Source organism: Panthera onca, chromosome C1 (assembly GCF_046562875.1).
Source record: "Panthera onca isolate mPanOnc1 chromosome C1, mPanOnc1 haplotype 2, whole genome shotgun sequence".
Classification (NCBI taxonomy): Eukaryota; Metazoa; Chordata; class Mammalia; order Carnivora; family Felidae; genus Panthera; species Panthera onca.
Window position 1 is genome coordinate 99,883,940 of NC_138346.1, and position 16,978 is coordinate 99,900,917.

At 36.1% G+C, this 16,978-nt stretch overlaps 1 protein-coding gene across 3 annotated transcripts in view; it reads left to right on the forward strand.

Moving 5' to 3' along the window:
- DPP10 (dipeptidyl peptidase like 10) overlaps nucleotides 1-16,978 on the forward strand; it is a 1,350,210-nt gene that overhangs the window by 1,227,414 nt on the left and 105,818 nt on the right. For all 3 annotated transcript variants that reach the window (XM_078451370.2, XM_078451369.2, XM_078451371.2), the window contains exons 9-10: nucleotides 7,135-7,289; nucleotides 14,203-14,300. In XM_078451370.2, the coding sequence (XP_078307496.1) occupies nucleotides 7,135-7,289; nucleotides 14,203-14,300 (253 nt within the window). The remainder of the gene's footprint in view (nucleotides 1-7,134; nucleotides 7,290-14,202; nucleotides 14,301-16,978) is intronic.

The window sequence follows — 16,978 nt, forward strand, 5'->3', positions numbered from 1 at the left end:
ACCAAGGGAATCAGTGTTAAGGTTTGACAGAGGGATTTAGGCCATTCAGATGTCATTAATGTTTCCCTCAATATTTTGCCTGTCATCCCCAACCTGTATTTCAAGAGCCACACAATACCTTCACTTTCTTCTATCACTTTGCTTTTCCAAGATTCCATCAGCTCCCAGATTCCAAACCTTCTCTTTTCCCTTCAGTACACTCACCACAGCACAGTGATCTTCAGCAATATGTATGTGACATTCTAGTGTGGAGATTTCCTTCTTGTAACTTTACAGAAATCAATTACAATCTGAATAGTGTGTGTGGAAGACTCCAGAAGTAACATGTAACATTTCCACCTTGTTTATTGAAATTTGCCTTTAGCAAATATCATAGGGAAAAAAAAAAAAGACTCAAGAAGGAGTCACATAAAGGATAATAAAATGTTTTCGTGGCACATTTAAGGGCATGGCTTAAACTTTTTAAGTCTAGGCCAATCTGTGAGTGTGGCTGTTAATCCCAACCAAAGGCACTTATGTCGAGATTTTAAGTCTTTAAAAGTATAATTTTAAAGCCTCTTTGTATTTGTAGTATTATTCAATTCCTAAGGAAAGTCAAGGAAAATAAAATATGTGTTTTAAAGAGTTGAAGTTTAGAAGAAAAATAAAACATCATGCTCAAAATGAAGTATCACTTTAAACATAATTCACACAAAATGCATCTAATGTTATTCATATAAATTGGCTCACTTAACATAGTAACTTAACTAAATAAAATATCACATGAATGTTTTGCTAAAAAAACCCTAAAGTTCACAGCTGCCAAGTTTACAGCTTTGAAAAATTTCATAAAGTATTGAACCTATTAACTAGAAACAAAAATTGACTATCACTTTAAGTTATTTGAGCATATGAAATATTGGAACTACTGTGCCTAAATGATTTATAAATGTATTTTTAAGGAATTCTTCCTCAATATTCAATTCAATAGTTACTGAGTATATACATATCTTTCCAGGATTATCTGAGTACAATGTGATGAGGAATAGGGTTTCTATGTTTTGGGTATTTCCAACTTACTGGAGTGAAAAACTGTAAACAACTATTATATAAGGAACCATTTGGAGCATGGTCAATAGATATATAAATAAAAGAATTAATTCTAATGGGATAGAGGAATATAGAGTCACTTAATAGAAGAAATGGTCTGTGCATTGAGCTTTAAGAATGACAAGAAGAAAGAAGTGAGAGAAAAAATTCACGGCATTAACAATACCCTTTCAAGAGATGGAAATCGGTACATTTTTGGTTGCTCACTGAGAATAACACAAAATGCCTATTTTTGCTTTTTTTCCTTCCTTCTCTTGGATACAGGACGTCTCATTCATCCATTCATTGATTTAACAAATATTTATTGAGCACTTACTAACTCTCAGTAAAACTGGACTATGGCAGATAAGAGAAAAAAATTAGAGGGGCAGCCATGGAAGCCAGAGGAAGACAGAATAACAATGCTGATTCTCTGGAAGTCAAATAAGCTAAGGATTCCACAGTTACTGTTGGATTTGCTACCAGAAATTGATGAAAGCAAAATCAGTCAATTTGTGGTACCAGAAGCAGGACGGCAGTGGATAGAGGTGTAAATGGGAAGAGAAAAGTTTATGAATATAGACAACTCTTTGAAGAAACTTGACAGTGAGATATAAGAAATAAAGGGGAAAAGTCATCCATAGACCCCTATGACTGGCAGTAGCATACTCAGGAAATCTTATCTGTCTAAATTGATATACCACAAATAGATGAAATCAGCTTACTTTTCAGAATAGCATGTTAATCTGAACACAATGATTATATATTAGTTTTCTGTAAGTGCTTTGTGTTGAGGCTATGTTTCTAAGTGTTTTTGATATAAAACAACATGTGTTGAAAACTCCATCTGTTCTGCACTGAGATTTTCTAATCATTGTAATAAAGACAAAGAACCAAACCTTTATTGGAATGGAATGGAATGCAATTTGTAGAAATACATTGTTTGTAAATAATATAATATAATTAAACAGGAAGTTTCATTCCATGAGTAAGAGCCCCTATTAGATGTAATTAAAAAAGTGTGTGCATTATCCAAGAGAACTCTTAAGCAGATGCATATTAAAGATTCTTTTATTTATCTCCTGCCCATTTCAGTTAGCTTGATTTTTTGTACCTGAAGGAAGTCACATAACTTTTTGTGTGTACTACTTTGCTATTTTAACATTTTTGTGAGGAACAACTTTAGACATGGATCGCACTAAAATAAATTAGAATAGACGATACCTAGTTTCTCCTGAATAGTGTTCTCAAATCTCAGCCATTCTTATTCTTGGGCAGTACTTGTGCATACATATTTGCAGCTAGGATAGAACCCACTTCTTAGAAACCCTGAGTGTTGATTTTAGGCAACGCAATCTGATCTCTCTGTACCTTTAAGTCTCACAAGAATTTACACCCATTTGGCATTTAGCCTTTTTTTTCCTCAGTGTGTCCTGTGGATGGGTCTCCTCATATGAATTGCAAGTAACTTGTACAAATCAGGATCAGAATTACAATTGGAAAAAAATGGCACATTCAAAGTAGTATTAAACAATTTATCAACGAAGGGGTCACTTATCAAAGACAAGGGATATGTAGCAATCTATGGCTGGTAATGATTTAGTCATTAACACCTGAAATGGAAAGGGTACGTAAGCTGTTACTAGAACCTACAAAGAAGGAATCGTATAGTTTTTGCAGTAACAGAAGCAGTAAGTTTTGGTTGGGAAACATAGCCAGACTCACATGATTCCAATGGGTGAGAACCAAGAAAAAAAAAGCATGCAAAAAAACCTTTATTTTCTTCATTTGATTTGTCTGGTTTCATCTTGGCCATGGCCAACAAAAACTCAGAGATAAAGTGGTATTATTATTACTTAAACAAAAACTTTGTGTCTTTGAAAGAACACATGAAATTCCATCTGCTACTGTTTCATTGTAGAATGGCATCAGTCCAGTTTATATTCCTGAAATTTATAACTACAGCCAACACTTGTGTTTTTCATATAAGGCTTCAGGGGAAATGCCCCAATTAAATAAGAAATAAGGACTTACCTAGTAATCATAGCTCCTTTGTCAGTTAATGATTTATTTTTGCCTTTACCTTTTGCCAGCATTTTGACTACATAGGTTATTTACCTAGTAGATCAAACCAAAATTTTATCCCTGCCCAATCTTATTCCTTTGCTTCTTTTTCTTAATTAGGTTGCTACAATTTCAATTTTGCATTGAAATGGAAATTGGAATGTGGAAAATGTAGAATTGGAAAATGAGATAGAGTTGAACAAAGGAGTATTTGTGACTCTCCTGAGTCCAGATATATTTTTTCTTTCCTCTCCTTTGTATAGTGAAGACATATATATTCTTCCTGAAAGATGAGATTATCAGACAGACACACAGTGACTATGTTTTCTGTCAGTTTTTTTTTTTCCTCCAGGCCTATTGAGCCCCAAATGGTCAGGGGGAAATTTCAGCTTCTAATTCAGAGGAACATGATTATGACATTTCCTGTTAGAAGCAATCCTCCCTTAGGCATTTGGACTTCTAAAACCACTGATCTCCTTATCTTGAATACAAGAAACAAAATATGTCCAGTGTCCAGTGGGTTAATGGGGTGATGGTGAAAGAGAATGCTACACTCCTACCCCTTAGTTTCCAGATCTGTGCTTCCTGGCTATGCAAGAGAAACACATATGTATGATGACATCCTAACTTTAAGGTTGTTATAGGGCCAAAACCGAGATAGAAAAGACTAGTTCACACTTCCATCAAGCCAGGTACATATAGCTAATGGAGAACACTGAATTTTATGGTCTGAGCCTATTGCCCTTCTTTTTGCTATAAAATCTTTTCTGTTCGGTGGTGATGTGGGTAAATCATTGTGATAATGGGTACGCTATTCTGTAAGTCCATGAATAGCAGTGCTGACAGGACTTCAAGCAACCAAGGCATATCTAAACCAGAGTACATGTCTGTCTTTGTAATGACAAAATGCTACCCATTCTTGATGGAATGGTTCCCATGTGATCTACCTGTCACCAGGTAGCCAGCTGGTCCTGTTGGGAAATCATGCCATTTCAAGAGTTTAATGACAGCCACTCTTGTTGGCAGGTAATGGTGGGAGCCCAAGCAGACTGACCTGTACTTAGTAGTCATATTGTCCATCTGATTATTGAGAGCCTCCTCTGGTATGCAGTGGAGGAGAGCCTGCTCTCCTCCACTGTGTTCTGGTGGATATCAAGTAGGACACTACTATCTTCACATTTTTACATGTTCACCCCTCCTGACAGATGGATGCAGTTATCTTTCCCTATATTTCCTTGTCACTAATTTTCTAATTTTAGTCTTCCCATAACGCTGCTCAGGTCTTTTGTTAGTTACCGTGCATGAGTCAGGGTGGACCCATGCTTCAAGCCAATTCTCCTTCCACAAAAGGTAGAAAACTAAGTATCTTGTTCAAAAGTCTGCCAACTTGGAGGATTTATGTTTAGTTTGGTCTTTTAATGTCATTCCCCAGTCAGACTGTAGTACAGAGCCTATCCAATTTCACAGTCTTCAAGTACATCATACAGACCTGCCCATAAACCAGGCCTGCATTTATTCCTCCCCTGTCAACATGTATTAGAAAACACATCTTGAGATTTTGACATGAGCTGAGGAGACAGAGTAAAGCAGAGGATGCAGTACTCTGGGCATTTTACTTCTGTGTTCTGTCCCAGTCCCATATATACCCCTTCTATTTTATAGTGGGATATTGCTTTATGTGTTTAGTTTTATGGTCAGTGAATCGGATAACATTTAGTTCATGATGGGCAATTGGGGTTGCATAGACACTTGGCATCCCATGGTCAGACTAATTGCTTCTGCAAGTCCCCAGTAGAGATCTGCTTTTGAAATAGAGAACATTAATCAGCACAGGAGGAAATGGCCTTTCTCTAAAGCCTGTAATATCTATGTTTTGATTGCCATATAGTGAGTGTCAGAAGCTCTGCACAGCATCTCTGTTTACCATGAATATTTATATTAACATTGTATCTGCTGGTTCACAAGGTAAAGGTGGCAGAAAGGGTTGTACCGTGGCCTTGATGTGCTGCATAGCCCTTTCTTGCACAGACTCTGCTCAGAACGGGCAGCTTCACAGGTTGTCTGGGAAGTAGAACAGGGCATCATATGTGAATATGCTTTAAGCTGTTTCTTCAGAATCTGAAGAATCTATTCCCTCTTCGCTTTTGCATGAGTACAATTCCAACAAATTTTCTCTCACTTTAGAAGATATATCTCGGTGTGTACTATGCTACTAGATCTCCAAATTCTCCCCTAGGGATATAGAACTCATAAACTTTACAGGGATTTATCTTCACTCTGCCTTTATGCAGAGGATGTCTCCCTCCCTTGGATAGAGGCTGCCTCTGTCAGCAAGAAGACTTGTGGGAATTTTCAGGTTCAGCATCTTCAGCCATAAAATTAGACACATATAGCAACATTCCACTATAAAATGTTTTATTTATGAGACTGGTCCAGAAAGCATAAGCATACTGCACACATTTACCTAAGCATCTTTTTCCTATGTGCCAGGGTCCCAGTACTTCTCCGCTAATATCTCTGTCTTAGCTTAAACAAACAAACAAACAAAAACAGAGTTGAGCCACTAAATTTGTGTTGTAGCCCTGCAACCCTTGCTGTGTACTCTTGGACCTCTGCCTTACCTACAACTACAGAAGAGACAGACTCCTTCAAAGATGCCCTGATGATCTTTTTTGTATCCCTGATTTTGCAGTCATGGTTTCAATTTCAGTTTATGTCTATGTACTCTCCCTGAGGTGTCATATGAACCATGTGAACTTCACTTTATAATCTTTAGAGTTGCCATTGTTGTGGAAATCAAGTGCCACCACCAATTACCCTCCCCAAACCATTCCTCTCTATCTGCATTTCATTCTGTGTCATCACCCGTGACAGTGGATTACTCATGATTCCATTCTTTGCTATGGATTATTTATGCTGCAGTTCCTTCCTGGAAAGGTGATTGTTACCTCGAAGGTAGTGCAGATATAGATGGATATAGATATACAGATATAGATACAGAGATAGATCTCCAAGGTAATCTCAAAGTCTCACTTTAAAGGTCCCTTTTCTGAGTCTATTGCTGGTATTCTTCACGGCATTTGTCAAGGTACCAAAAGGAAAGAGCTGGCACATTCAGTAATCTGAAGAAGATCTATTTACAAAGAGACCACATTTATGAAGTGAAACCATAAAGGACAGAGATATAATCTAGACCAGTAGCAACCAAGCTATTATACCACCCCTATGTCCATAGAGATGAACCATGCATTGCAAGATACAAAAGGAGAACATTGCATAGAAAAGACTGCATCCATAGGAGTAGTGACATTATTTAAAACATACAGCAAGCCTGAAGTGCCATTTCAGGATAAGGCCAAGGGAGTGAATACTCTGATTTCACTCTTCTCCTTCTAATCTCTTGCCATTGTACCCTAATGGCCATGCTCTGGAAAGCATGACAGCCCTTTTACTGTAGTTGATAACAAGTTAACTTACTGGGCCAGAAGGCAGGTATAGACAAATGAATAGTGGATCTGGTCACATGAATGATATCCAATATATTTCTTATTCTATTTCCTGAGAGCTCAAAATAATTTCATGAATCTAGTTTGTCAAGGCATTGACAAATGCCGAAATTCAACTTGTTTGATGATGGAGATATGATCGAATGCAAATATAAATGAATGGTGACATGAATATGGTTTTATGCCATATCTCAGTCTTCAGTTACTGTTCTTAGTCTTTTTATTCCAATAGTGCTTTCACCTTCTTTCTTCACATTTGCTGATGGTCTGTGAAATCCTGACTTCATTGCTTCACCCTTTCTTTCCATTGCATCTGCTTCCCCTGGTACTAAAAGGGTAACTCAGAAATAAAGAATTCTTCATGATGTTGATAAAACCCAACACACCGCATAGGAAAAAAATGTATATGTGCGATGGAGATTTCAAGGACAGATGTTTGTGGGTCACTGAGCCCACATCTCTACAGTTGGTTTCAAATAACACTCATTTATTCTAGAGGAACTTCTGCATTCTCATATTGCCCACTGGTGGTCACCAGATGGAGAAAGGCTTGCCTTCCTGATGATAAATGACTCGTTGGTGCCTAACATGATTATTCCTCGATTTACCGGAGCATTGTATCCCAAAGGAAAGCAGTATCCATATCCTAAGGTAAGTATCGTAGAAGTACTAGTTTGTTCTCTCTCTTTGCACCATTGACTTGATTGATAGTATCGTTGGTTCGTGAACAAATTGTCTTTGCAGAAAAAGCAGAAGCTTTTCCTACTGGTCAGCTGACTCATCTTTTTAGAGCTTGCAGTAGCCTGTACACACTGTTCTGGTAGGAAGAGGTAGAGATGATTAAGGGCTTGGGAATGGTTACTTTTGCTGCATTTATTTCCCTTTGATGCTCTCATTCTTGTTTTCCCTCACCTTCCCAGTTAGAAAAAAGGTGAGAAGAGATAAGGGGCAGCACTGATGCTAAGGCACAGGTTTCTCCAAAAGTACATTCTGTTTGTTAACATTTGTTAGTTCTAGTTGGTAATAGGTGTTATAAGGGAAGAAAAAGTTTCATGGTTAAATGAGTTGAAATTTCTTAGTCAAAAAAAAAAGAAAAATCCAACTTCGCTCAGATTATTTCGTAGAGCATTTAATATACTATATGTTAATGTGCATTATAAATCTCCCATAAAAAATTGACTAAGCATAAAGTATCTCCAGTAAGGAATAGACTAAGCATAAAGAATCTCTATAAAGAATTTATTAGTATTAGTATTAACATCAGCATTATTTTGGCAGAGCATACTCTGGAACATACTTTATAACATGCTGGGGTAGAGCCATAGCCAGGCATGGCTAAGATAGATGGAATTGTTTTATTGAGTGAGGCAAATATGGAAATCTTGCCCAGAGAGCAAAACCATTTTCAAGTAGGGAGCAGGTTGCAAAACATCTGGAGTGTAACTGTTTTTTCTACTGTATGGCATTTTTGATACCTTAAGTTCTATTTTTAAAGGTGTATTTACCCCATGATTATATTACAAAGAAAAAGGCTCATAAGTGAGGACCCTTATGCATTAATCATGTAAAGATGTTTTATAGGAAAGTTTTTAAATTCCACTTTACACAGTTCACCTCTTAATTTGGTAAGAGATGGCTGCTAATTCGATTTAGAAGCTATTTTTTAGCCATTCCTTTCGTGTGTTGTACTTTATATTTCCCAAGCATGATAGGTTTTGTACCTTTCAACTTGTGCATTACATTAATTGGTCAAAGTATTGGACAAATTACCCATGACACATATTATTCTATACTTGCAGTGAAGGCATGGTCTGGGTAGGGGTGACTTTCTCTATTTTCCTCTCATCTACCAGACCCAAGTTACTCAAGGTAGGGAAAGAGAGGAGAGGAGAGGAGAGGAGGAGAGGGGAGGGGAGGGGAGGGGAGAGGGAGGAGAGGGGAGGGAGAAAGGAAAGGAAAGAGAGGAAAGGAAGGAAGGGAAGGAGGGTGGGAAGAAAGGAGATGGAGGGAGGGAGGGAGGGAGGAAGGAAGGAAGGAAGGAAGCAAGGAAGGATGGATGCTGGCTTGAATATAGAGAGTCAGGAATAAGAAGATTGTTTACTCAGTGAGATTCTGTACCATCGGTTGTGGCTTTGTTTTTTGGGTTTTGTTTGCTTGCTTGTTTGTTTTCTCTCAATCTTGTCTTCCTTCCATAGACTGTAGGTAGTATTAAATGACTGGCTTATAGCTGAGAAAGACAGGAGAATTGAGAGGAATCTAATTTTATGATTTTGAAATATTATGTATAGGGTCTTTTCTGGATATAAGTTAAAAGCCGTATATATTCTATGCTCTTCAGGAGAAAATGGCAACCTGGCCTAACAACAAAATAATCACATTCACGAAGAGATTTTTATTGTACTTCAAGTACACAACTTATGACTTCTCTAATATAGATTTAGCCATGTTTTACGAATGACAGTTTGTTCCTATAAGGCATAACTGCATCTTTCCCCCAAAAAATGACTGAAAAGACTTCTCAAATGTATTAATTCTCACATCATTTGATTTACTTATGATAATGAAAATTCACCTGACAATTTAAATACAAAATGAAGTGGCATATTGTGAAAAGCATATGTGAATAGGCAAGATATTCACACACAACTGTTTAGTTTGTTCACTGCAAAAAGGAAATAAAATCAGCCCCAGGGAAGAAACAAATTTTTTTGTAATTTATGTCCCAAGAGGAGTGGGGAATTGTAGGACTCACGCTAAGAACCATACGCAATAGGTGCGTTTTCAAATTGCCTTCTCAGTTAGAGGCTGCTGGTGCTTGAACTGGGACACTCCTAGACCTCATAATTTTAAAAGACTGAGGCAAACACATAAACAAGTAGAAATATCTGAGAAAATTTGATTCAGAAAATACTGCATTGATAAATCTAGACATTTTGTTATTAATAGGTTAATTATTTTATAATTCTCAATAATAAAGCTAGGCATAAAATAATCTTTGCTATTATGTAAATCATGTGTGCTAATAATATGCTTCATATTTTCAGAGATAGTTTCACTATTTTTTTTTTCCTTATTTGGACTTCTTCACAATTGCCTCTATTTATAAATGGACAAACTGAGCTCTCTAAAAGGCTAAGTCCTTCTATAAAAGTCAGAGTTATTTTAAGAACAGGGAAATAACTCAAATTTATTGATTCTGTCCCTCTTTGTAAAACTACCAGAGGTTAACTTATATATCTGAGGACATATCTGGAATCGAAATATCATCTTGTCAAATTAACAAATATATGTGTAGCTCTGTTTGCTCCATTTACTCCTAATGACTTAGTAAGATATACATATGATTCTTAGTCTCACACATGAGATAGATAGATGGATAGGTAGGTAGGTAGGTAGGCAGGCAGAGAGAGAGAGAGAGAGAGAGAGAAAGAGAGAGAGAGAGAGAGAGAGAGAGAGAGAGAGAGAGGTGATGGATGGATGGATGGATACATAAGATATATAAATAATAGATACATAGATAAAGACAGGTAATGCAAGGTAAAAGTCCTGAGTGTGTGTTAATTACCACCACTGAGGAGTATTAAACACAAAGAAACATTAGCTATTCTAGCAGCCATGCCAAGAGAAAGAATCGTAAATCCTCGGGAGGTTTTTACTAGGAATCCCTGCCCAGGTACTTAAGACCATAGGACTGGAAGAAAGTAGGTCTGAGCTTGATCCTTGTTCTCAGAATAAGTTTCAGTATCATTTTGGATAAATTACTTAAACTTTGAAAGTCATTATTTTCCACTCTGGTTTAAAGAAAAACAAAACATTTGTCAGTTCTTCCACTAACAACTGTATTATTTTGATTTGCTCTTACTTTTGCAATAAACTTACAAAAAGTAGTACTTTAGACATTGAAGTAATTCATAGAGTTCACACTAAATTGTGCTTCAAATTAAACTAGATTAAAATAAGTGCAGCAAATACTCAATGTGGTCAGATTTACTAATGAAATACTTACACTAAACAAATATATTTGTATTTTACTTAATTCAGCATGATTCAGAACTCATAAAATACCCTATCATTAGCAATTCAGCACAAAAGAGATGCACAGTTCTATCTCAGTAACCTCAGGTTAATCTTCTTAATTAAAGCATTATCTCGTTTAATGACAATTTAGTTGCCAGTAAAATAAGGTTAATTATTATTGAGGCTTGTGTTTCAGAATTATAGAGGAAGGATTCTGTAGATATGCAGTCTTTCTGGAAAATGTGACTGTAAAAAGCAAATAGATGAACTCCTCTAATTTGCAAAGTATTGAAATGATCCAGATATTGAAAGGTGTGAATGAACTTGCAGTGTGCACTTAATTTCAAAACTCCATGGAGAGATAAAAATCTAATTGAGATTATAGACTGATGGACAGCTGAGTTTTGGAAATAGCCTAATGTTTGTTTTTTATCTAAAATTGGCCACATGTATACACAAACTTTAGTTTGTTTTCATGTAAAAGCTAACAGGGTTATCGGTGATCCCATACAGGTAGAAGCATAGCAGAGTTGCAAACATTAAAAACAAACAAACGAACAAAAAAACCATCTTATGGTATGGTAAATACCATCTGTGTCTTTGACAAAGTATGTCATAAAATTATTCATCATTGATAAGAACTGACAAAAAGATCAATTTAATTTCTCTTTTTCTAAATGAGTTTATTGAAAAATAAAAAATAATAGGCACAATTTTTCAACAACTAGAAAATTCAGTGTCTTTATGATAGCTATCTTTTTAATTTGCTACTATATACTGTTTTAGACATTTTTTAAACTTTAGACATTTTTAGAAATTACTGTTTTGTTAGTCTATGTGACAAAATTATGAGCTATTTTTAAGCTACAGAAGGGAAACCTACTTTGACTCAAAACTGCTGACTTGTGACATATTCTCAGAGAAGTATTGTCTCATTTTTGATAATCAAACAATACTTGAGGATCTTTAACATCTTGCCCATCGTCTATATTCAGTAAATAAGAGTCATGTCCCATGACATGAGAAATGCTGGTTAAATCTTATTAAACAAGCCTTCCTGCCCTCTGGGTAATTCTGATGCAGGTTAACACCTTTGGTAACCACTGAACTGTAATATATAATATATATATGTATATATTACACATGTATCCAATATGTGTATATATGTATACAATATTATATATTATTATATGTTATTATGTATTATACATTATTGAATATATATGATTACTACATATACTAGCAATAATATATATTATTGAAAAAATATATACATATATATCAGTGTCTTATAAAATTTGCATACTAATTATAGCTATCTGAGAGTCTTGTTAAAACACAGAATCTTGGGCCCACAACTATAGATTGTGATTTTGAGTTTGTGTAGGGCCTAGTATTTGTGTTTCTAAGATGCCAGGTGATACTGATGGATACTTGCTGCTGGTCAAAGTTCAACACTTTGAATGGCACTACTAAATATTGTATCCCAGCTCTAATTTTTAGTATATGTGGTCAAACTAAAGAAATGGTTAGATTGAAAAAATGGATAAGGCTGTTTTTTTCAGGGAGGGTCATGACAATTAAATTGAAACAGTAGTGATGTGAAAGGGAGCTCCTGTGTGTGGTATAAAACTAAACTGTCCAAGACAGATGTGCCCAGAACTTGAGGGTTTTAAAATAATGAAAAACTTTACAAAATCTGACACCAGGTCCTACTCCATGAGGCAGGATCATAGCTTATCTTCCAGGAAGCCCTTCAGTATATGAACCATTGCCATCATCTCTCTTTATAGCATTGTTTCTGTAGTGGAAGACATTCCTGACCCCTTTCTTTGGCTCAGAACCTCTGACCTGTGTATGATACACTTCCACAGGTGTGCTAGTTATTTTTGTGTATTATTAAGACTTTATTTTTTAGAGCAGTTTAAGGTTCACAGCAGAATTGAGAGAAAGGGACAGAATTCCCATATGCCATCTGCACGCACACATGCATAGCCTCTCCCAATATCAGCATCACTCACTACAATGGTGCATTTGTTATAATTGATGAAGCTACACTGACATATCATAATCACCCAAAGTCCATAGTTTCCATTATAGTTCACTTTTGGTGTTGTGCATTCTGTAGATTTGGACAAATATATGACATGTATCCATCATTATGGTATCACAGAGTATTTTTCACTGCCCTAAAATTCCTCTGTGCTTCACCCATTCATCCCTTTGCCCTCCATGCTAGTCCCTCCATGCTAGTCATATTTAATAGCCTAATAACACAGTTCTCATGGAGCTATTACTGAGTGTTGGTGGAATGCATTACGTTGCTTCTGGTCCTGTTCAACTTTGGGTTTTATCAATGCCAATTACTTGGACATGGATTTTTCATTTTCATTCTCCTCTTTAAATCACTTTTATCATCCTCCTTAGATTTTGTCAGTCTTCTAATTTAACCCACTTTTAATTTCCTTGTCTTTCTTTGTATATCTCAGATAGCCTTCTCCTAAAACATCAGTCACACCCCAACAACACATCGGTACTTTGTTCAGAAACACATTGCACCACCAGTAGTCAACTGATTCTGTAAGTCATTTATTCACATACACATTCTTGTATTCATTCCAAACTGCTTGGAATATATTGGTAAAAGGTCCCATTTCTTCCCCCTATGAGTTCATAGTATATTTAGAAAGACTTTGGAAACTATTGCCTAGGAATGAACTGACGCATAACTGCAGCAGGGAAGAGCATCCCGGGTTTACATGCCGGCTTCCTCAGTTATTAGATATCCCATCTTCCACTGTTTGCTTGGCTTCTCCATTGTCATCTGGAAAAGGGTTATAATTATGTCTTAAGTGGAAAGTAGGAATATTTAGTAGGTTGTTTAATGTAATGCCTTTACTATATACTGTGAGCCAGAAACATACTAATGCTCTAGGCTAGTTATTACCTATTCTTATCACTGTCTTTCTACTCCTCTAGCTCGGTACTTAGTGAGGGCAGTATGTTCTGTGGCCCACCACCTCTGAAGGGGCACTTGCACCCCATGTAGTGTTCACTACAGTTTAAAAGGAAATCTAGGAATGTTTAATGCAATGGAAGGGATTAGGTATTGGGGAATTTTAAGCATGTGCTACCTAGATTGGCAGGTCATCTTCTTCGTTTTCTTCTTCTTCTTTTAATTAGCTAAGGTTTTCTCTCATTGCATTTCTTATCCTATAATGTAAGTAGCAGCTTGTTCTACTCATTGTTTTGTAAAGCCAGCCCTTCTGGTGTTATCCTAGGGAAAGAATACAGTAGCGATGCCTAATGAATAAAGCCATCATGATTTTCCATCACCTTTAATTGTCTGACTAAAATGCTTGAGAAACAGCAATCTACAAAAACAATTGAAGGCAATCAGGTTGTTGAATTTGAAATCATTTCTACTTTAGAGAAATTAAACTTTTTCCGTATTCTAATGCAGAATTGTAAAGGAATCGAAACACTTTCCTTTTCAATATAATTTAATGCTTAATATGTTTGTATTACAACTCTCATTTTCTCAAAGGCAGGTCAAATGAACCCAACCATCAAATTATATGTTGTAAACCTATATGGACCAACTCATACTTTGGAACTCATGCCACCTGACAGCTTTAAATCAAGGTATGCAATCTCCATTTTATTTTTACTTGGAAATAGTTACTTTAACTTCAATTATCATTTTGTTGCAATTTAGAGAGAGGTGATAAGCTCAACAAATCCACTTGAAAATAAATCTGAGGTTGTCCCATTAGTGCAGGAATGAACTCATTCTGGATTTCTTGTTGTTCTCAGGGAGCATTTAAAGTTTCCAAGTGATTAGCAGCACTACAAAATGAGAAAATGTATGATACTGAGAATTAGGCCTTTTGCAGGAGATGTGACAGGGAGATGGGAGCAAAGGATAATTTTTCCATTGAATTTTCTTCCTGGAAATGCCTCTTTTAAAAGGACCTGAAAAGAGATCTTTAAAAGAGTACAGTCTTCCTAGAATTTGTGTGGTTTTTCCAGAAGAAATTCTCCCTATAACTTGGGAGTGATTCCCTAGGTTTCTTCTCCAGGCAGGGAAATGTAATGAGATGTTGTTTTAAAACATCCTACATAAGAAGCCTTCTTATTTAGGAAGTTTGAATGGAAATAGAAGAAACACTTTATGTGTCAGAAGCATAATTTTAATATTAGCAAAATTTCTAGTAATGAACAGTGAATCAAATATCCATGTGGATTTTGAAATTCAGAATGGTCTCAAACTTCAAGGGTATTCTTTAAAATAGTGCAGCCCTTTAAAACTTTACAAAGGTCCTGGGGAAGGAATAGGTAGCTGACTTAGGAAAATACTTTCACACTATATTGGATGATATGGGGCTAAGCTCAAACTTTGTTTTGATGCCATCAACAATCAGTCCTAGGGGATTGATTCACCTATAAATTCCACTCAAATGTTGATCCATCAATGTATTCAGGAAAATTCCATCAGAATTGGGGATTTTCACAGATATTATAGCTTGAAGTATGTGGAAATGTTTCCTACTTATAAAGTTATTAAAAATTTATGGAAGGCTTATACCAGAAGGGCACCCCTAACTACCTAATATAATTTGTTCCTCTTAGTGATGGAAAAGATGAGGCTTGGGGAGAAAATTGAACCCCAAGATTAGTTGGTAGCAGAAGTAGAAAATGTGGTAAAGCCTCCTACAAGTTACAGAGCATTTCATGCAGGTCATGATGGAAGACCTTACAGGACCACTGGAATTAACATTTAGAAGGCAATAGAGTTGGCCAAATCAGGTAGGAACTCTAATTCCGCACTCGGTCTGCTAGCCATGAAGGAATTAAGCACAGATGAAATAATGATGGAAGCCATTTGTATTTTAGGTCCTGAGCTCTTGTCTTTTTCTTCAGTTTGTTTTAATGCTCTTAATTAACAGAGAAGGTCACTAGACTGGAGTGTCTGAGTCAGATCTCTGCCATCATTTCATTAGGTGACCTTGGGCAAATCTCTCCCTCTCTCTCTCTCTCTCTCTCTCTCTCTCTGGGTCTGAATAACTTCATCTTAAAGTAATACACACACACACACACACATACACACACACACACACTTCATTTTCATTAATCATTTGAAATCTTTGAAGTGGAAGTCAACTTTACAATATCCAGTCTTCTTCTGAGAAAAAGTGGTGATTCTGGACCTTGACCTTATAACCCCAGAGGCTGCTAGAGAGTTCACCCAATAGGATATAGCAATGTCACCAAACACAAAAATTCTTAAAGATAGAATCAATTATCATTTATTGGGTTTCTAGTTAAGTGTATGTCTGTAATATTTGAGGTACAATATGATAAAATTAGTCACCCATGCCAAAAAGGGATGTATGTATGTGTGTGTATGTGTGTGTGTATGTGTGTATGTATGCATGCGCAATAATATAAAAGATCCCGCTAAAAGTGAGGAAGAATCTTGTGAAGAAAGATTTCTTAAATGTAATTCAGGTATGTTGATTTAGTGATGAATTTGGTCTACAATTTTGGGAGAGTCATGTATTAACTTATGTATACAATGCACCAAACAATTTGGCTTTTTCTGCCTCATGGTCTTACATTAAGTGCATGTGAAGTGTACCAAAATGTATGATTTTTGTTGAAAAACTCAAGATCAAAATTTACTTTAAAACTGATACTTTAAAATATTTCTCCTGCTTCAGTTTTACAGAAATGTATTTCCTTACTCATTTGTTTCTGGTAGAGAGCTTCAATCCAGTTCACAGAGGAGTAATAAATGAATTTTGGATCATTTTAGAGCACTTGATGCTCTATGTATAGGTATTAGGTCCAGAGACACACAAACATGAACAAAATAAATATATCCATGGTGTGAATCAAACAAAGTTGCATTCCTCTAGCTTCACATAAGATGGAAACCAAACTTTTATGTTTTCTTTGATTTTGTTTTAGGATTATTAACATCTCTAATATATAATACTTAGTATTTTAGCCATATAGAAATTAGCTAGAAAACTATTGTGCCCTCCTAGTGAGAGATCTAAAAGAGTGTACTGGTTTTCATAATTGAATGGTCAGGGTCCTAAAAATTAACAAAATGGCACACTCAAGACGGGTAAGTGAAATGCAATTAATTAAGGGACTATTAACAAAAATGTGGGCAGGATTAAGGGGAAACACAAAGGATGGGAAAGCAATTTAAAGTCGGCTATCAGGGAAAGGTATGGTGGTCCCAGGACTAAAGGAATGAAGCACAGGCTGTTATGAATCCAGAAGCCTGTAGTTCTGAAGAATAGGATGGA